This window comes from Salvelinus namaycush, chromosome 5 (genome assembly GCF_016432855.1).
Source record: "Salvelinus namaycush isolate Seneca chromosome 5, SaNama_1.0, whole genome shotgun sequence".
Classification (NCBI taxonomy): domain Eukaryota; kingdom Metazoa; phylum Chordata; class Actinopteri; order Salmoniformes; family Salmonidae; genus Salvelinus; species Salvelinus namaycush.
The window spans coordinates 59,166,464-59,188,857 of NC_052311.1; the positions used below are offsets into that span (position 1 = coordinate 59,166,464).

Consider the following 22,394-nt stretch of genomic DNA (forward strand, 5'->3'; position numbering starts at 1 on the left):
GCTTTTGTGTGATTAAGGGGAAGTAGAACGAGGCCTTAAGTCTCTGGGGATGTTTTTGAATTGTAAGGTGATAGTAAAAGTAGAGAAGAAGGGTTAGTTGATATTAGGGAGTGTGTAGTTTTAGATAACTGTCTGTTAGGGTTCCGGTAACTGGAAACCACAGGTATTTTCAATGGCCTAAACAGCAACAAGGTAAGAGGAAGTGGTGCCAACAGTGGTTGAGATGATTGAAACTCCTGGGTCATGGTTAGCAGCAGACCATGTCCTTAAGCTCAGTGGAAAGTGCTGTGTGATGTGAGTGTAAAACTACTGATATATCATTGTATGGGTGGGGAGCTTTGCTTGGATATAAGAGTGCTGCGCCACTCGAAAGACACGTATACGGCTGCACCACTCGACGGGCGCCCATTACAGCTTTTGCGTCTTTGGTATTAAACAATTGAACTTCACTCTGAGTTTCGACTATTTTGTGGTAAATACGTTTATTGCATATTGAGTCAAACTTATTAAAGGATAATAATAATCAGTATGTAAGCCGGTCTCTCACTTCCTTTATTGATAGAAGACTAACACAAGGAAAGAAGGTAGCGTTTATGACCACGGCTGCCATAACTACAGTACCATTATTCAAAGAGCATTTCAGGGCCTTGGAGGTGGATACTGTACATTAACATGATTTAGCCAAATGAAGATAGCTGCTTAGAAAATAGCTATTTTCCACAGTCCCAAAAAAGATGAAATAAACTTACCCTCCCCTGAGGGATCCTCTTCCTGGACTGCTCCTTCCCACTCTGGTTAGAAGAACCATGGAAGACAGGGGAAAACATCAATGCTGTTCTAACGCTGCAAAATAAACCTGGGTCAAATGTCAAATGACATCCTATTCCCCATATAGTGCCAAGATTATTCATGTTCTACAAAATGGGGCATAGGGTGTCATTAGAGACATAACCTGATCTCAATACCAGCTGTGCAGGAGTCCAAACCATCTAATGTCCGACCATTGTCCCTCTCCTAGCTAAGACCCAGAAGTCATGTTGTGAACTTGCTCTAGACTGACCCTCGGTGGTGATGGTGAGTACTGAGTTGTTGTCTGCGTAGCCGCTCTCTCCCATGGAGTTGAGTGCGTTGACAGAAAAGTTGTATGTAGTGGCGGGGGACAGGCCTGTCACAATGAAGATGTTTGCTCTCGGAGGGAACACATCCACGTAGAGGAAACTCACAGAGTCAGCCCAACGGTACCTGTTAATCAACAGTATCTTAGTCAGTACAGGGATGGGCTCTAACCTGACAGGAGTGAAATGGAATTGACCCTTGATCCAGACCTGTTCCTAATATCCCTATCAAGGATGTGTTGGTTGCTTATGAATGCAAAGAAGAGATCACAATATTTGACACATCATGTTCGGCCAAACTGTAGTCAATGCTCTATCACCTGACACGGAATCTCTGCTCCAAACCCCCATCGAAGCCTGGGATCCATTCTAGAGTTGCAGAGGCATGGGTGAAGCTGACCAGGCGGAACTCTGAGGGAGGATCTGGTTGATCTGTGTGTTAGAGAGAGAGATGGTAAGAGAAAGAAAGAAGGTAAGAGAAAGAAAGAGGTGGGGGGGGGGCAGAGAAAGGGAGAGAGAATTGGGGAAAAAACAGGGTGGGAAAAAATGTAGAGAAATGGAAAGAGAGAGGGAGAGAAAGAAGGGGGGTAGAATGAAGGGTAGATGAAATAGGAGGATAGAAAGGATAAACGAGAGAATGACAGAGGAAGAGAGCAGAAGAGAAGGAGAGAGTTCAGCACTAGAATGAGAGAGAGAAGCTGTGCTTGCAGGCATGCAGGCAGCTCTGTTTGCAGACTAAATCATTTCCATTATCAGTTCCGTTCATAAGATACGAGGTTAGAGGGGTCAGTCTTATTTGGATCTGTCTTTTTTTAATCCAAACAGCGGCAGCGAGGCGGGCAGGGATAGAGAGAATACAGCCTTCTTTCCGTTCCCGGCCTTCTGATGATAAGGAAGCATATAACATTTATTATCGCTGCGTCAGATTAATTATGAATATTCAAGGCAGTAAAAAAAACAGAGGGAGAGAAAAAAACAGCAGTGAATATTGAATTGTATTTCACGCTTTTAAACATTAAATGTGTCCAATGGAGGCTGGGGGGCTCGCTGGGAGCAGGGGCCGTGTTGACATCGCCGGCGTAGGAATACACTTGCTAGTGAGCCAGAGGGCGACTCAGCCTATCTGACAGAGCGGGGAATTAGAGCTATAGGCAGGGGATAAAGGAGAGATACTCCATAGAAATGACATAGCTAAAGGGTGTCTGACACTGAGGACTTGCTCTTCCTACCGTCGAGAGAGACAGAACATTTTCTCTATAAGCTGGAGGGTCCTCCCACACTAATAAAATTGTGGACAAGGCAGCACATACACAAACGCACAAACACTATTATATGAGAGGATGTAGCTAAATTAGGACCAATGGGACTCTAGCAGTTGGCTGTAAAGTACGTGTTTTACATCATAGCAACATCCCTGGGCCCTGATGTCTGACCTAACCTCTGACCTTTTACCCATTTACACACACACACGTTTACACACACACACACACACACATACTGGTGCTGAGCAGTTGGATGTTGAGTGTGTCTTCTCCCAGAGTGTTGCGAGCAGTGCAGGTGAATACTGCGTAGTCCAGCGCTGCACTCACGTTCACCACGGTTACCGTGCTGGTGTGTAATGAGCCCTCCCTAACTGTCTTCTCCTGGTACCTGCAGAACACACACATGCACACACACACACACACAACACACACACACACACACACACACACACACACACACACACACACACACACACACACACACACACACACACACACACACACACACACACACACACACACACACACACACACACACACGCACACACACACAATATGGCTATGGGACAGACAGCAGGCACTGTGACAGGTATTTGCATAGGGAGAGGCAAAGTCCCAAATTAAGATTTAATGGTGAGATACTGAATGAATGTATAAACTATGGAAACGAATCTAGTTATCCACCATCATGAATATTTTGCCACATTCTCATGACACATTAGTTTAAAGTTTCTACATTGTTAGGGATATGTGTGGCTATGTTTGAGTACGTGAGCGTGTGTGTGTGTGTGTGTGTGTGGAACGGCAAGAAGGTGAGAACCAGATGGAGAGTGAGGGGTGGAATGTGCTCTCACCTGGGGTGTATGAAGTCTATGGGCACGCCATTTTTAGCCCAGGAGAAGTGGAGCCGTGGGATGCCCTCTCCCTGGCACACCACCTCAGCTGTTCTGGTGCCATCCCCTCTGCTTGCCACCTTATTCCACTGAGCCCCCTTCTGGAGCTCTGGCTTAACTACACAGGAAAGGACAAACATACAGCCAGAGATGTTCACATTGTACATGTACAAACAGAAATGGATAGACAGAAACATGGAATACATGCAAATGAATACAGATATGCATAGACATGATGAATATTGCCACACAAACAAAGACACCCACAACACTTTTCCACTCCATTGCACCCATGATGAATTCACACTACATGATTGATAGATCTTGGTAGAGCTCTTTAGACTCACAGCGCACCACCAGCTGGACTGCCACGCTGGCAGGGGGCTCTATGTTGTTGTCGGCAGTGCACTGGTAGCGTCCGGCGTGGGCCCGAGTCGCCCCTTGGATGGTCAGCTGCCCAGTGGCCTCATCCTGGCTCTGCTCCCCCATCTCCTCCATCTCCCCCTCGCCCTGAGGAAGACAGAGAGAGGGGTAAACGAGAGGAAGACAGGAGGACAGCATGCACATCTTCGTACACCCCCACCCCCTCCTGTGCAAGATCAGTGCAGGTACTCCAGTGGGAGCGGAGAAAGAGAAAGAGAGAGAGAAAAAGAGTAAAAGAGAGAAAAAAAGAGAGCAGTAGATACAGGATAGAGAGCGTACGTTGATGAATGTGCCCTTTAGTTGCCGCGCCGTAATGAAAGCAATTTTTCTGGATTTGGGCCAAGTGTGGAGCCGGGAGAGGTGGGGCGGAAGGATAGTTAGAGCCGCTGAAATATGGCACGTCTCTGCATTTAAGAGGGGGAGTGATAAACGGTAAGAAATGGTGAAATAAAAGAAAGGAGGCCAGATAAAGGGAAATCAAATGAGAAGAAAGGAGAGGTGAGATGAGATGGGGATATGAGGGTTCTCACCAGCCATTTCCAGGAGAACATGTCAGTGTTGATGATGGGGTTGGCATCTGCTACACAAAACAGGTCTGCTGTCTCCCCCACGTCCACATACACTGGGTCCTTCTCCATCTTCACACTAGGGGCATCTGGGGAGTAGGCAATAAGAAAGTAGGACGAGAGAAACAGTAGGAAAGTAAAATTCTACTTTAGAACTTAAGGAACAATCAGTCACTCACCACCCACCGACTTCCAACTCTCTGTAATTCTATTAATTCTATTGTATTATATTCCATTCAATTCTATTCCATTCTATTCTATTCTATGCATCACTGATCCTACAGACACCCTATACATACTGTAACTAATGACCTTTCTCTAAGTGACCACTTTACATTAAATATTTGCCAATCAATTTAACCCCAGTATATTTTAGAACTGTCCCAATCCCCTACTGTCAGACACCCCTGCCCAATTCACCCTGGAGGTTCCCCATTGCATGCCGCCTGTCCTCCACTTTAACTTTGAGCGAGACAGAGGCAGGCAGGGTGCAGTCATCATGGCCCACTTTCCCTCCTTCCATTCCTCCTTCAGTCAGTCACTATGTCCTGGATACGGCAGCACTATGACTCCACCAACATACTGCAGTGTAATCCCTTTCCACCTGGCTGTGTGCTCTTCTCTTCCTGTGTGTACCATCTACTTATAACAGTAGTGGCATTAGTGCCCCAACGCCCCTGTCTGTGTTCATACACACAGCACACTGATGGAACCACCAGAGACACTTACGGCCTTCTCACACACCACATTCATTTTAACCAGGAACAACAAGTGGGCTACAGCGCCACCCATTAAAGCTATTACAATCCTCTATACATTATGGAAACCTCCAACTGTCAGGTTCCATCGGATCAGGACAGCGCTGTGCTGTCTGTCCATTAGGCTTGTTCTGCACTGTAGGTTTTACTGGAACATTCAGACCTACATTCAGAACAGTGCGATTGTTACATCATTAAGAGTGGGGGCAGTGGGATGGGGATGTGTCGGTCGGTTGGTTCAAGGTTGTGACAGAATTGGTGTTTTTGGGTATACAACACTAGCATGTAATGTAGGTGGCTTGATGAACCACACTCACATGAGGACTGAGAAACCTTGCCTGTCCTGAGTCCTGAAGACTTGTGTTCAATCCCTGAACTAATGCCTAGACTTGAGTTCAGTGTTCTAACACGGTGTTGAGGTGAGTAGACAGACCAGATTCAACGCCAGTGAGACTTACACTGTACGTCCAGAGTGATGGTGGTATTGTCAGACCCCACCTCGTTGGTACAGTTCACGGTGTAGACCCCGGTGTCTCTCCTTGTCACATTCCAGATCTCAAATGCTGTGCTCTCAGTAAAGTGGTACCGAGGATCCATTTCTGTTCATAAACACACACAACCACACCCGCACGGACACCCGCACACACACACACACACACACACACACACACACACACACACACACACACACACACACACACACATACACACACACACACACACACACACACACACACACACACACACACACACACACACACACACACACACACACAGCCATCCACAGCCACACAAAAATATTCATTATAAATGCATAAACCACATGTCCCTAAGCCACTCATGGCTTATAAGTGACATCTAATGCTATATTATTGATTGGCCTGGCAAAATTCCCACAGAAACAACAGCCCATCTGTCAGACCACCACTGTACCACAGCACCCCTCCTTTAATGGCTGAGTAACCCCTCCGGGAGGTGGATGCGGTGGTGGAGGTTGAGGCGGGAGGTTAGGGACAGGAGTGTGGTGGCTGTGGTCCGATGACAGGGAATTAAAGACTACAAAGGGAAGCACAGCCGAGAGTTGCCCAGTGACACGAGCCTACCAGACGAGCTAAACTTCTCCTATGCTTCGGGGGAAATAACACTGAAACATGCATGAGAGCACCAGCTGTTCCGGAAGACTATGTGATCACGCTCTCCGCAGCCGATGTGAGTAAGACCTTTAAACAGATCAACATTCACAAGACCGCAGGGCCAGACGGATTACCAGGACGTGTACTGCGAGCATGCGCTTCACTGATATTTTCAACCTCTCCATGTCCAAGTCTGTAATACCAACATGTTTTAAGCAGACCACCATAGTGCCTGTGCCCAAGAACACTATGGTATCCTGCCTAAATGACTACCGACCCGTAGCACTCACATCTGTAGCCATGAAGTGCTTTGAAAGGCTGGTCATGGCTCACATTTACACCATTATCCCAGAAACACTAGACCCACTCCAACTTGCATACCTTTCCAACAGATCCACAGATGATGACATCTCTATTGCATTCCACACTGCCCTTTCCCACCTGGACAAAAGGAACAACAATGTGAGAATGATATTTATTGACTACAGCTCAGCGTTCAACACCATAGTGCCCTCAAAGCTCATCAATAAGCTAAGACCCTCGGACTGAACGTCTCCATCTGCAACTGGATCCTGGACTTCTTGACAGGCCACCCATAGGTCAGGAAGGTAGGCAATAACACATCTGCCATGCTGACCCTCAACACTGGGGCCCTCAGGGGTGCATGCTTAGTCCCCTCCTGTACTCCCAGTTCACCCACGACTGCGTGACCACGCATGACTCCAACACCATAATTATGTTTGCTGACGACCGACAACGACAACTTATAGGGGAGGAAGTCAGAGATTGCAAGAACAACAACCTTTTCCTTAACGTCAACAAGACAAAGGAGCTGATCGTGGACTACAAAAAACGGAGGTCGAGCACGCCCCCATTCACATTGACGGGGTTGTAGTGGGGCTGTAGTTGGTCGAGAGCTTCAAGTTCGTTGGTGTACACGTCACTAAGGATCTATCATGGTCCACACACACCAACACAGTCATGAAGAGGGCACGACAACATCTCTTCCCCCTCAGGAGGCTGAAAAGATTTGACATGGGCCCTGGCTGCATCACCGCTTGGAATAGCAACTGCTTGGCATCCGACCGCAAGGCACTATAGAGGATAATGCGTACGGCCTAATGCTCCCTGCCATCTAGGACCTCTGTACTAGGCGGTGTCAGAGGAAGGCCCTAAAAATTGTCAAAGACTCCAGCCACCCTAGTCATAGACTGTTCTCTCTGCTACCGTACGCAAGTGGTACTGATGCACCAAGTTTTGAACCAACAGGACCCTGAACAAGCCACAAGACTGCTAAATAATTAGTTAAATAGTTTACCAAATAGCTACCCGGACTATCTGCGTTGACCCTTTTGGCACTAACTTTAAATATGCTACTGCTACTGTTTATTATATGTCACTTTATTCCTTGTTCTATGTACATATCTACCTCGTACCCCTGCACATTAACTCGGTATTGGTACCATGTGTACAGTATATAGACAAGTTATCGTTACTCATTGTGTATTTATTATTACTTTTATTATTGGGTTTTACTTTTCTATTATTTCTTTTTTCTCTCTTCATTGTTGAGAAGGGCCGTAAGGAAGTAAGCATTTCACTGTTGTTTACAAAGCATGTGACAAATAAAATACAATTTGATTTGATTTGAACGAGAATCACATCAGGCAGGTTCACATTGCTGCCCGACCTGCCATGTTTTATTTAGAGCCTGAATGGCGGCTGATACAAGCACAGTTGCTGGCTCAGCTGTAGAGAGTTGGCTGGCTATGTAGAGATACCACAGAGAGAAAGGACGAGAGCAGGGTGGATCACCTTTGTGCAGCTCCTCCTTGCGGTAGAGCCAACTGCAGGAGACGTCATCTGGATTAGCCGAGACAAGCAAGGGAAGGATGGCTGTCTCATCCTCCACTACCTGTATCTTCTGGGGATGGTCAGGGCTGAACTCTGGGGGATCTGACACACACACACACACACAAAGGGAGAAAAACATACAAACCCAGACACAAAGAAACCATGTCAGCCATGAAAGGCGACAGCAGTGCAAATGAAAGAAAAACCTGTAGAGAAGCGGCGTCCACCAATATCACAAAAATACTGAATTCACACAGGAGGCCGGGGTGAGAGGGAGAGAGAGAGAGAGGTAGGTAGAGACTGAGGGCGGGAGGGAGGTTCGGGAGGGAGGAAGGGAGAGGGACAGGCATAAAAACAGCGAGTGACAGTAGTGTTGTCCAACAGCAGCTGCACACAAACACACAGTGACATTCCTTCATGCTCACAAGGAGCAGCAGGCTTTGAAGAGCTGGCTGGCTACAGCCTGTGAAACAGCATCAAAGAATAACATGGCTGTGCTGCAAAGCACACACACAATTAGAACAACACTGCCACAGAGCCTGACTAACCCACAGTCACAACAAAGGAATACAGTAACACACACTCATACACACACACACACACACACACACACACACACACACACACACACACACACACACACACACACACACACACACACACACACACACACACACACACACACACACACACACACACACACACACACAGAGAACAACACAAACACACACAAACAAAACTGCCTTCCATGCACACTATCGTGTCACATTACCATCAGGCTTCAAGCCTCACACACACCAGCACACACTTTCTTTCTCTCCTACTCATAACTGTGCACACATTTTCAATACTTTATTTGGATCCCCAGTGAAACAAATTAAATATTCACAATGAAACAAATAAAGTATTCAAAAGCTCTGTATAACACACAGAGAGAAATAGACACATGTATACAACCCACCCACCCACCCACCCACCCACCCACACTCTTCACCACTCACAGAGGACGTTGAGCTTGTAGAAGGTGTTGACTCCCTCAGACAGCAGAGAGCTGTAGGCCTGACAGGTGATCCTCTGGCCATGGTGCTGGGAGGACAGGGGGAGGGACAGAGTACTGCATACTGATACACCCCCAAACGTTGTGTTCTTAGGAGACAGATCCACCCCTTTCAGCCTGGGAGAGGGAGAGATGAGAGGAGAACATTTGGCGGGTCTATTTTGAACATTCAATAAATCCGTGGCAGGGTTGCCGTTTTAATTAATAAAATAACATAAATTATCCTCTCCTGCTTTCCCACTTCTTGCTCTTCCCCTCATGTGACTTTCACTCACTACTCACCGATCTTACCTGGGCTAGCCAGCAAACTAACTTGTACACGTAATGGCAGCGTTTGATAACTCAATTAATGCAAGTGTAAAGCCAACTCATGGAAAACAGTTCACAAGTGAAGTTACAATGATGTGAACAGGATATTGTTGCCTAATCGTTGACGTTAGCCCATGGATGGATTTTGACTCAGCATGCAAGTCTGTGTTGATGAGGGCAGTCCAAAACATACCCCTCGTCCAGCAGGTAGAACAAGGCTTTTCAAAATTCAGTTAGGCCTATTGCTTGCTTTAGTAAGCTACAACTTGCTTTTGTCTTTTCAAATGGCTGCACGCAATCACGTAATTCTTTGAATAGGCTATGGCATTGGGATAGGCTACTACTGTCTATAGGCCTATATGCCCTAGGCCTATTACTAGTCATAACAAGGAAATCAATTGATATGATCTGGCGGTTTGCGGGCGGGTTTAGGTACAAATTACGGGCCGGGTTGCGACAGCTTTCTGTCATGATTGGCGGGTTACGGTGCAGCCGCGGTATTGTGGCAGGTGCGGTTTGCAAAAAATGGACCTGCACAAGACTGTAGTCTAGGGTCTCCATTGACTCCACGGCCCACAGACCGACTCTGCTTAACCTGCCCTCCCCTCACCTGGTTGGGCCCAGGCTCCAGGAGATGTTGGCCTGGGGGTTGCTGCTCCCAGACAGACAGTCCAGACTGAGGTTTTGGCCCCGACGCAGCTCCTTCTGCTTGGCTATGATTGTCACACTCACTGCAGGGACTGGGGAGGGGTGTAGGAGTAGAAGAAAGAGGACAAGACACCACTGTCAACATACTGAGGCTGCTGATTCCGTGTCTTTGTAGCTATATCTTGAATCTACCTATCATCTTGAATTAATTACCTATCATCTTGAATCTACCTATCATCTTTCATTTACCTATCATCTTGAATATAGATAATGCTTTCCTCATCTATTAGTCAGGTCCATAAAGGCTAGTATTAATCCACTCATGCCCAGAGCCTGGTCTGTAGGTCTTTAAGACTCACACTGGACCATGAGTTTGACGGAGGCGTTGAGGACCATCTTGGCCTTATTGGTGGCATTACAGCGGTAGGTAGCCATGTTGTCACTGGGCTGGAGGCGCACGGCCAGTTCTTTGGACACGCCTTTATCAGAGGGCACTTGTTTGGGGTAGTCTGATAACGCCTTACCATCCTGCGGTGTGGAGAGGAGAGTAGAGAATGGAGGACATGGTACTGTACAGACAGAGAGTCTTAATAACTGTTACAACTTTTGACAACTTAACCAATCGAAATGTATGTTGTCATACAATACATACATGTACACACCTTGTACCAGTTGAGGGTTCCTTTGGGACTTCCCCCAATAGAGAAGCAGATGAGGCGTATGATGGTTCCTGATCTCAGAGGAAGCCCTGGGGGAGGGGCTTCTATCCACACCTTCTGAGGAGGGTCTGAGAGGGGAGGGGGAGGAGGAGAGAGAGATAGGGGTGAAGGGGAGGGAGTACAGAGAGGAAGGGGAGAGAGAGAGGGGAGGGTGTAAGGGAGAGAGAGATGGGGGAGGGAGAGAGAGAGCGAGAGAGAGAGAGGAGGGGGAGGGCGGGAAAGAGAGAGTGGGTTGTGTCTATTGGTATAGTTACAGAAAGCACAGATTGAGATTGTTGCAATTGTTACTGTACAATGCATAGTTATGTTCTGGTTGTGCAAGGTTTTTTCATGGTTGTACTTGTCATAGTGATTCAATAGAGATTCCCTACAACCATTAGGCTTGTAGGGTTGTTGTTGTCATAGTTCTATCCAGAGACTCACAGAAAACAATGAGGTTGTTGGACTGGCTCTTGGAGAAGCGTGTGCCCTTGTTGAAGGTCTCACAGGTGAGGGGCAGCCCGTTCTCCTCCCGAGAGACAATATGGGTCAGGTTAGACATGGTTTTCTTCCCCCCGTGGTCTCCCTGGAGACAGGAAAGGACACATGACAACGTCAGGAAGAGACAGGAAGTTCTAGTGTCCCTAAACATTTTCCTTGGAGATAAATACACAGTAAGCTGCTCACAGGAAATACAATAATAATACTGTTTTCATGATGGAAATTAGCTTTGTGGCTCTCTAACTCGGGTGCTCTACTTACCTTGTGCCTGGTCCCTGATAATAAACAAACTAATAAATCACATTCATATACTTCTTCCTGCTCGCAAAACCCGTAATAAATTTAATCAAACCCCCATTTGCTCCTGCATGATGCTAGTCATGTCTGCTTTGCACGCCGGGTTCATCAAGGCTTTCATTGAGATGATTAGTGCAAAAGCCTTTTCCAGAGAGAAACAGACACAAGAAAGAACGCGTTCACAAAGAACCACCACTGAGGTGTCAGTCTTTATTAACCCTCAGATGTATTCAGGCACATTAAAGCTGGATAGAATGCAGCTGTAAATGCTAGATCAAATGAAAATTATTTCTCCAAATGAACAAAGAGCCGAAATAATGGTTCTCTCAACTCCCATGTCAGCTTTTATTCACTTTTATCTCATTAACATACTCAAAAGCCGAGAGAGAAGAATACTGGAACACTTTTTGAGGCTTCACTCATTGGCAAAGCATTGTGTAGTATAGACTGAATAGAAGTTCTTTGTTCAGAGCAGAGAGAGAATGAAGAACAGATTTAACGTGGTTAAAGTGGAAACTCTACACGGGGTAGAATAATATGAGATCTTTCAGAATCAAAGGCTTCTCTCACAGATGCTTGTCATTGGGCGCTCGAGATGTGCAAATCAGACTGCCTGAAGTCTGAATTAAGTATTTTAAGTGTGTATTGACTTCCGAGGTGTAGTTTGATAGGTCATTTTCAATTCAATTTACAATACCAATACATAAAGAAGCCACAGCAGGCAACCAATACATGTACCGAAATTACAGAGGGTTATATACACAAAAAGTCAAAGACTTGTTTCTGTTGTGGTCCTCTATTGGTAGGCAAAGGGACTTCAAAGGGAAACCCAGCCGCGAGCTGCCCAGGGACGCGAGCCTACCAGATGAGCTAAATGCCTTTTATGCTCGCTTCGAGGCAAGCAACACTGAAGCATGCATGAGCGCACCAGCTGTTCCGGACAACTGTGTGATCACGCTCTCCGTAGCCGATGTGAGCAAGACCTTTAAACAGGTCAACATTCACAAAGCCACTGGGCTAGACGGATTACCAGGACTTGTACTCAAAGCATGCGCAGACAAAATGGCAAGTGTATTCACTGACATTTTCAACATCTCCCTAACCGAGTATGTAATACCTATATGTTTCAAAGAGACCACCATAGTCCCTGTGCCCAAGAAAGTGAAGGTAACCTGCCTAAATTATTACCACCCAGTAGCCATGAAGTGCTTTGAAAGGCTGGTCATGGCTCACATCAACACCAACATGCTGGAAACCCTTAACCCACTCCAATTTGCATACCGCCCCAACAGAACCACAGATGACGCAATCTTAATCACACTCCACACTGCTCTTTCCCACCTGGACAAAAGGAACACCTATGTGAGAATGCTGTTCATTGACTACAGCTCAGCGTTCAACACCATAGTGCCCACAAAGCCCATCAGTAAGCTAAGGACCCTGGGACTAAACACCTCCCTCTGTAACTGAATCCTGGACTTCCTAACGGGCCGCCACCAGGTGTTAAGGGTAGGGAACAACACATCTGCCACAATGATCCTCAACACTGGGAACCCTCAGGGGTGCATGCTTAGTCCCCCCCTTGTACTCCCTGTTCACCCATGATTGCGACTCCAACACCATCATTAAGTTTGCTGACGACACAACAGTGGTAAGCCGGATCACCGACAACAATGAGACAACCTATAGGGAGGAGGTCAGAGACCTGGCAGTGTGGTGCCAGGACAACAATCTCTCCCTCAATGGGAGCAAGACAAAGTAGCTGATCGTAGACTATAGGAAAAGGAGGGCCGAGCAGGCCCCCATTAACATCAACAGGGCTGAAGTGGAGTGGGTCGAGAGTTTCAAGTTCCTTGGTGTCCACATCACCAACAAACTATTATGGTCCAAACACACCAAGACAGTTGTGAAGAGGGCACGACCACAACCAGATCCTCAAAAAGTTCTACAGCTGCGCCATCGAGAGCATCCTGACCGGTTGCATCGCTGCCTGGTATGGCAACTGACTGTAAGGCGCTACAGAGGGTAGTACTTATGGCCCAGTAAATCACTTGGGCCAAGCTTCCTGACATCCAGGACCTATATAATAGGCGGTGTCTAAGACTCCAGTCACCCAAGTCTTTGACTGTTCTCTCTGCTACCGGCATGGCAAGCGGTACCGGAGCGCCAAGTCTCGGACCAAAAGGCTCCTTAATAGCTTCTACCACCAAGCCATAAGACTGCTGAACAAGTAATCAAATGGCCACACGGACTACTTACATTGACCCCACCCCTTGTTTTTACACTGCTGCTACTCGCTGTTTATTATCTATGCACAGTCACTTTACATATTACCTCGACTAACCTATACCCCCGCACATTGACTCGGTACCATTACCCCCTGTATATAGCCTCGTTATTGTTATGTAACTTTCTTGTGTTACCGTTTTTACATTTTTACTTTAGTTTATTTAGTAAATATTTTCTTAACTCTATTTATTGAACTGCATTGTTGGTTAAGGTCTTGTAAGTAAGCATTTCACGGTAAGGTCTACACCTGTTGTATTCGGCACGTGACAAATACAATTTGATTTGATTTGATTTGAAGTGGCTGCAGGGCAATACAAGTGACATGGGCACTCTGTGCCATACATTCCATTATACACAATGTCCACATATTTACATATTTACAAAAAAAGCAGATATGCACATCTACCAAATCACTTCACCAGTGCAGAGTGGCTTTACACTTTGCTAGGAGGCTATGTCAACATTAACCAAGCCTTGCAGTAGTGTTTGAACCTAAGACTGGCAGAAACAGTTTTTATCTCAGCCGGGAGTTTGTTCCACTCTACTGCTCTTGAATCGACATGGCACAAAATCTGTGGCACTGCCTCTCATAGTGTAGGAATGAGAGTCCCTAACATTAGTAAGAGAGTTCTTTAGACACTGGGGGACTGTACATACACAGTTTCATGGGCTAATCTCAGCTTCAACTGAGAGCCACTGTAGTTCGCTGAGCTGAGAAGGGCCAACATGACATTCTATTCTGAGCTGTCTGTAGCTTGTTCTTGAAGAACTTAGGGTAGCTGCTGTACAATGTAGTACACACCAAAGTGAGGCTGCGCTAATGCTGCTGGAAGTGTTTTCTGGAAGCTTCCTTTATCTAGCTTGTAAGCTAGGCAGGCTACTGCCTGGGAAGGTCTCCCACCCAGAAGTACGAGATGGGGAGGGGGGTTGACCTCAATACCTCAAGTCAAGTCTCCCTACTGGAAGCCCGAGGTAGTGGGACCGGTGGAATCTATCAAATAGCGTACCTCTAACTTTGTACAGTACTAATGCAATTAGTAAAATCAGTTACACTACAAAATGCTACCAAATAAACCACAATTCATTCATAATACTGTGAATATATGGTTTCACAAACATATTGTTGCTTTTTTGGGGGGGGTTTGTGCAAAATCGTTCAGAATAATATAAAACCAGTCTGCACACCACCAAGGTGGTTTGGTTTAGTCTTGACTCTTGGTTGACAGTGTTGGGGATGGGTAATGTATTGATGCTCCAGTGCCAAATCAACACACATGGATAAGAAAAGGTCTAAGGCTCAGATGCCCAGTTTAGGAAAAAGAGGAAAGAAGAAGAGGAGAAACACACAAAAGATAAATGTATGCAGCTATGTCCTCTCTTTATGAGTATAATATTATGCATGTCATGAAATAGGCTAGTGTTCTGTTTGTTAGCATACTGTATGTTGCTATGTTACTTGCTATGCTATTATACATAGGGGGACAATATTCCGTTTTCTGTCCAACTAACTTACATAATATTGGATATAATTTCACACAGTTTCATCATGATAATGTGTGTAGCCTGCAGCAAAACGATTAAAACCTAACTAGCACATTATTGATTTGGTTAACTTTCAGGTGACATCATAAAGGTTTTGTGTGATTGTATTGACTAGGTCCTGAGCTCAGTAAGGGGAATTTCCAATGCTGCAGGCGAAATTAAAAGAAGTCCATATTATGCTGATATTTTGGACTGCTGACTTCACACGACAGCAGTCCAGAACACCAAAACTGCATATTGAGTCTTTTGGGGTCTTATGCCTAGAATTAGCCAAGGAGGTTGTATGGTTCAATTGGTTCCTATTCTGAAAATCAATGACATAATGACATGTATATTTAATTGTGCAACAAATGTATTTAGGGTGTCAGACTCATATACTGTATTTCAATGCAAATTCAGGGGCCAGCACCCTCTGGCACTGGCCAGGATGAGGAGCCTTCCACCTCCTCAGTCACACAGGTGTCAGAAATGTTGTCTGAGCCTGAGGATGAGGATGAAGACCCATTTGCTTCCACTTCTCCCCAGCAGGATTCTTCAGGTGTGTTTGTGCGCATAGGCATGTGTGTGTGGGTACACGCACATGTGTTTATGTGTGCATGCCTGCATAACATAAACAAAATAAATAATTTCCCTTTTGCAAAGTTTTAAGTTTCCACATTGTAGGTAACAATGATGATTTTATTATTACTGGGTATGTATGTGGGATGTTCCACCACTATAAATGCTGTGAATAACGTGTGTAAACTAATGCCCATGTGCTCTCCATTAGAAATGCCTGTAGCAGCATCCCCACCAAATCCTGCTGCTGAGGATGAACCCCTTTCTACAGACCCTGCTGACTGGCCTTCAGTTCTGACTGACAGAATTCAGACACATTCGGAATTCAGACAGAACTCGTTTGCAGAGGACTAAGTTAGGTACCATTCCCAAGGAATGAGTGTGATGGAAGAAGTTGCCACCACCAGTATTTCAGGAAGACCTTGGTGAAAGAATCCCTAGAAGTTGGTTGGTGTATTCCGAAAGAAACAACAGCCTCTTCTGCTTCTGCTGCAAACTTATTTCTAAGAAGAAAATTAATTTAGCAAACTCAGGACTGACAGACTGGAAACATATAAGTTATTTTCTGACTTCACACGACACCAGTCCAAAATACCAAAACTGCATGAAAACATGGAAAGAACTGGCAATGAGGATCAAAAAAGGGGAAACAATTGATAAGCATGAGATGGCACTTATGGAGCCTGAGAGGATAAGATGGAGAGAGGTGTTGACACGTCTGACTGTTATTGTGCAGTCTCTTGCAGTTAGAAATCTGGCACAAAGGGGACACACAGAAACACTGTACTCTCCATCAAATGGACATTTCCTCAAAGAGGTTGAACTGATGGCACACTTTGATCCAGTCATGAAAGAGCACCTTAACTGTGTCAAAAAAGGGACCTCGAGTCACACCACCAGCTACCTTGGCCACCAAATACAGAATGAACTCATTGATTTGTTGAGCAGCAAGGTCATTACAGTAATGGTGAGTGACATCAAGCTGGCAAAATTATTCTCTATCATTCTAGATTGCACCTCAGATGTCAGCCACACTGAACCGTTTTTTGTTGTGATTAGAATTGTGTCACTGAAGGAGGAGCCCCACACAAAGGAACATTGTATGGGGTTTTTGGAGGCAGAGGAGTCCACGGGCCAACATTTGGCATCCCTGATTCTCAAAAGATTAGAGGAGCTAAAAATTCCTTTTGAGGACTGCAGATGAAAGTCTTATGATAATGGGGCCAACAAGAGAGGAAAGAATGAAGGTGTCCAAGCCAGACTCCTGGAAATTAATCCAAGAGCTCTATTTGTGCCATGTGGGGTTCACACATTGAACCTGGTTGTGGCTGATGCTGCTAAAAGTTATGTTGATGCCATGGGTTACTTTGGCATCTTACACAAACTCTACACCTTGTTCTCAGCCTCCACACAGTGATGGGCCATCCTGAAAAACGTGTGGACATCACTTTGAAGATGTGGACTGAGACAAGGTGGGAGAGTAAAGTTAAGCATGTTGAGCGACTGAGGTATCAGGCAGCAGCGGTGAGAGGGGCACTGATTGAAGTGAGGGATCAAACCAAAGACCCTGTGATAAAGATTGAGGCCCAGGCCTTGTCAGAGGAGGTGGGATCATACCGCTTCAGCATCTTGAGCCAGGGAGCCATACAAGCTTGAACTGCCACTGTGATTCAGTGTGAGAAGAAGTGTGTGTCGAAGTAAATGCAGGCCCCCTACCTCTTCCACATTGACCACGGTGGTGTTGAGTTCCCTGAAGCCCAGCCACCAGCGTATGTGTACAGGCGGGTTACTGGAGGAGGTGTAACAGCACAGGGTCACCTCCTCTCCCTCTCTCGCCTCGAACAACCCCAGCACCATCACCTTCTCTGGCTCAACTGACACACACCACGCACACACACACACACACACACACACACACACACACACACACACACACACACACACACACACACACACACACACACACACACACACACACACACACACACACACACACACACACAATAAATTCAGTCAATAAAGTGCTCTGTGTCAGGATCAGTATTTTATAGAAAGGATGGAAAGACTGGATTTTAAAGTAAAGGAAGAAGTAAAGAAACCATTTCTAATCTATCAACATCACGTTATGAAGTCTTGTCCTCTCCTGAGGTTTTCCATCCATTTCAAACCCATACTAGTTACCAAAGCCTGTCTATACTCAGCTATACCAGGAGGGATCTTTTATTTTTATTATTATGTTTAACCCCTTCACCACCCCCCCTCTTCGGAGGACAAATATCTTCGTTTTTTTATATACAGCTTTTATGCTACATATACATACATTTTACCTATACATTTTACATACACATTTTACATATACTTTTTACTTATACATTTTTCATACATGGTACTTTTATATATAACAACAATACATTACCAAACAAACTCTTTAATCCCAACCCTCAGCCACTTTCAGCCCATCCCACCTATCACCATAGACCGCCGTCGTTTGGTTTCCATGTGCCATATATTTTTCAATTGTGCTGTGATGTTTTACAACATTTTTTTATCTTTCTAATCGTATATTATCCACAGATTGTGAGCTAAAGATGAAAACCTTTCCTACGAGTATTATTATAGTATTTATTGACCAGCTATGGCTTTCCAGTTTTCCCAACACTGCTATTTGTAAGGTTAATTTTAAGTGCATGTTGTGATTTTTGAACCATTCCTGAACCTGTGACCAGAGACAAGCTACATAGAGACAATACCAGAATAAGTGATCTATTGATTCTGTCTCTTTGCAACAAAATCTACAGAGCTGAGAATGTTGTATGGCCCATACTGTATATATAGCATTCTGTTGGTGGCAAGAATTTTATATAATAACTTCAATTGAAAAATTCTAAGTGTTGAGTTAAGTATAGTTTTTCGTACCAGTTCATAAACCATGTGCCATGAAATCTCCTCCCATTTATTTTGCAACCTATATGGTGCAGCTGTCAACATTTTTGTCCTCAGATGAAACTGGTATATTTTTCTATTTATGCCAGTTCCTTTCAGCCAATTTGTATCTTTAATATATGGCAGGTAAACAAGTTCCCTATCTTCTCCCTTTTCCACTTCCATTTTTTTGTGGTAGTCCTGCAATCAGTTGGTTGTAAATTTGGATTGAGCAGATATTCCCATATATTTTTGATAACTGCATATATGACATAACTCCTCCATTTCTATTCATAATATCATTAATAAATATAACACAATTAAAAAAGAAAAATTAGATAAAGAATTGTTTTTTTTACTAATTAATATATTTGAGCTTAACCATACCATTTGTTGTAATATTTGTTCTATCTTTTCTGGAGTATAAAACTGAAATTGTAACCAGCTTTGTATGGCTTGTTTAAGAAAGGGCGATACTTTAAACACAATTTCATTTTCAATTAGTCGGAAATGAGAAGTTGTAATCTGTATGAAGGCAAAAAAAAGCAATTTTTGAGCAAAGTATGAGCTTTTCTTAATAATCTACTGGAGAACCATTTTGGGTTTAAGTATAACTTATATATGAGTGAAGCTTTTAGTGAGAGGTGTAAAGCTTTAATATTTAATAATTTTAGCCCCCCAAACTCATATTCATTATATAAATAGGCACGTTTAATTTTGTCTGGCTTAGCATTCCATGTAAAATGAAATATTTTTTTCTCATATGATTTTAAAAATGAATCATCTAGAGTAGGCAATGCCATTAGTAAGTAAGTAAACTGTGATAGGACCAAAGAGTTAATCAATGTAATTTTCCATAAATAGACAACTATTTACCTCTCCATGGTTGCAAAATCGTATCTATTTTTGCTAACTTTCTATTGAAATGAATTGTGGTAAGTTCAATTATATTTTTTGAGATGTGAATACCAAGTATGTCTACTTCACCATCCGCCCATTTTATTGGTAAACTACAAGGTAGTGTAAACACTGTATTTTTTGACGATCCAATACGTAATATGAACACCTGTCATAATTAGGTTTTAATTCCGAGAGGTAGAAAAGTGATCAAGATCTTCAGTGAGACTGTGCAGAGATCCAGATTGCGGACTTAAGAAAAAAACTAGAGTCATCAGCATACCCACTTTTGTTTTTATCCCCTGGATTTCTAACCCCATGATGTTCTTGTTGTATCTAATTTTAATAGCTTGCATTTCAATGACCATAATAAATAGATATGGAGATAACGGACAGCCTTGTTTTACTCCTCTTAAAAGCTCAATACTTTCTGAGAAGTAACCATTGTTTACTATTTTACATCTGGGGTTGCTGTACATCACTTTAACCCATTGTATAAGAGATTCACCAAAATGAAAGTATTCCAGGCATTTATATATAAATTCTAATCATACTTTATCAAACACCTTTTCAAAGGAGGGATCTTAACTGGCACAGAGGAAGTGCAGCTGAGCAGTAAGCCCTGAGGGGCTGCAGTAAGACAGGCTAATGACTGAGCAGGCAGACATGAATGCATCATATCATGTATGATTGTATGTTATACACGGGACACAGGCAGACATGAGGGCTACACTCATAGACAGACAGTGTGTTAGGTTACACACATGCCTTAGGGCGACGCAGGCATATCCATAACACACCAGTTCTTCTCTCTGCCCTCCAGCTCAAGACAAAACTAAAAGGAGAGAGAGAGCAATAGAAAGAGAGATACATTGATGAAGGGTCTGCAACTCATTTTTGACGTGTATGAGGCGTGAATAGGAATAGCTAGGAGGTAACATGGCTTTTACGTGGGATAGGAGAGGAAGAAGAGAGCAGTTTAGACCGTTAACTGTCGCAGCAAGATAGCGAGTGATGGCGTGAAGGAAGAGTCGGTGTGATGCGAAGGAACCTTCATTCTCTGTTTGTTTTCCAGTCATGGTAGTAGAGAAATCTGCTCTGCAGTGAGGTGAAAATGTGTCATTTATCACCTGGCATTATTATCACCACAGAAAGTGCCGGCTTTATTGCCTTTGGATTGTGCATTGAAGCGATTCAGTTAAATTAGCTCACTGTAAAAGACCAAGCTGGGATTCAAATTAGTTTCTGTGTGAAATATGGGCCCGGGTCATAATTGCCATTAGTTTCATTAATGATATTGATATTAGAATTTGTGTTAATGCAGAATTAGTTTCAGTATTGGAGCTAGGACTAATGTTAATGTAATTGTGATTGGAATGAATGCTATTGAAAATAACTTTAATGATTGGGTTAACAACCATTTGAATAAACACAAACATTCCATCGCTTTTGTGCGTCTGTGTGTGTGTGTGTTCTAGCATTCAAGTGCATGTATCTCTTAGCAGTCGGGGACTTACAGAGGACAGTGATCTTGCGGCTGCTGGACAGAGGGACAGGGGTCACCTGGTTCACGCTCTCACAGCGCAGCTCGGCCTGGTTGTCCTGTGGTTTAACCTGCAGGGTCAGGTGGCTGATGGCCCGTCGCGACTCTGTGTCCACCTCCCAGCTGGTGGAAATCACCTCCCCATTCTGATCCACAGGACAGAACTATGAGTTAGTAACAAGCAGAGGACAAGACAGGGCTACTGTATGGATTATTCACTAACATAATAGGTGACTGACTGGCAGCAGCAGGAAGGGAGTGAGTTCTGAAAGAAAGAGTACAGAAGTAGAAGATGGAGAATACACCAAAAACGACTGATTCTAAGCTTTAGCCGAGTGTAGTCTATGTACCTTGGTCCAGTGTAGGGTGGCCAATGGGTTCCCTCCCTGGGACACACAAACCAGCTTCAACATGGTCCCCCTCTTCACCAGGCCTTCTCTGTCCAGGCCCTGGATTACTGGATGCTGGGGTGGGACTGATGTTGAGAGGGAAAGAGAGAGATGAAACAACATCTTGGGAAAGAACGACAGAAAGTGAAGAGAGAGGAAGAGAGGGAGCAATAGAAAGAGAGAGGGAGAGAGGGGGAGAGATGAATCACCAGAAACAGAGAAGATGACAGAAATAGAGGATAGAGAGGGTGAGAAATATGCACTGGGATGAGCGGACACTTGGCTTTATGAGCAAGGGAGCATCCTCTCTATTTGTTGAGACAGGGCCAATAAATCGGCAACATTTACCCTGACTGCAGAGTAAGGGCTCTAGCTCTGATGAAAGCATTAAGTATTAAGGGAGCAGCCGGCTGGATCGACTCCATAAAGCAAAATAACAGATGTTTAAACAGTAATAAAGCAACGTTTGGAAATATGAATAAGTTACAGCCTTCCTGAATAAAATATACAGCGTAAAATAAATTAAGGGAGGGCCAGCCTTTGTTATTGCTGCAATGAGTTTGGGAGCGCAGGCAGCGCAGGCGGCTGTATGTGGACCCTGGGCCGGCGTGACAAATTGCTACCTCACTAACAATCTGGCTGGCTGAAAACGGACACGGTGCTCCAGGCTTTGATGGGCTGGCTTGCTGAGTAAGGACTACTGTTGCGGTGGTCGACGGGTTCTGCTACATTAGCACTTA

General features: G+C 44.5%; 1 protein-coding gene across 1 annotated transcript in view; it reads right to left on the reverse strand.

Moving 5' to 3' along the window:
* The window catches only part of nphs1 (NPHS1 adhesion molecule, nephrin), a 138,172-nt gene that overhangs the window by 4,633 nt on the left and 111,145 nt on the right, over positions 1–22,394 (reverse strand). Inside the window, exons 7-23 of the mRNA XM_038992749.1 lie at positions 21,616–21,740; positions 21,240–21,411; positions 17,620–17,777; positions 11,161–11,302; positions 10,681–10,805; positions 10,378–10,546; positions 9,981–10,110; positions 9,006–9,178; positions 7,966–8,106; positions 5,476–5,616; positions 4,224–4,348; positions 3,618–3,780; positions 3,232–3,388; positions 2,614–2,765; positions 1,436–1,547; positions 1,061–1,242; positions 750–791 (exon numbers count right to left, since the gene is read on the reverse strand). Of these exons, the coding sequence (XP_038848677.1) occupies positions 750–791; positions 1,061–1,242; positions 1,436–1,547; positions 2,614–2,765; positions 3,232–3,388; positions 3,618–3,780; positions 4,224–4,348; positions 5,476–5,616; positions 7,966–8,106; positions 9,006–9,178; positions 9,981–10,110; positions 10,378–10,546; positions 10,681–10,805; positions 11,161–11,302; positions 17,620–17,777; positions 21,240–21,411; positions 21,616–21,740 (2,409 nt within the window). The remainder of the gene's footprint in view (positions 1–749; positions 792–1,060; positions 1,243–1,435; positions 1,548–2,613; positions 2,766–3,231; positions 3,389–3,617; positions 3,781–4,223; positions 4,349–5,475; positions 5,617–7,965; positions 8,107–9,005; positions 9,179–9,980; positions 10,111–10,377; positions 10,547–10,680; positions 10,806–11,160; positions 11,303–17,619; positions 17,778–21,239; positions 21,412–21,615; positions 21,741–22,394) is intronic.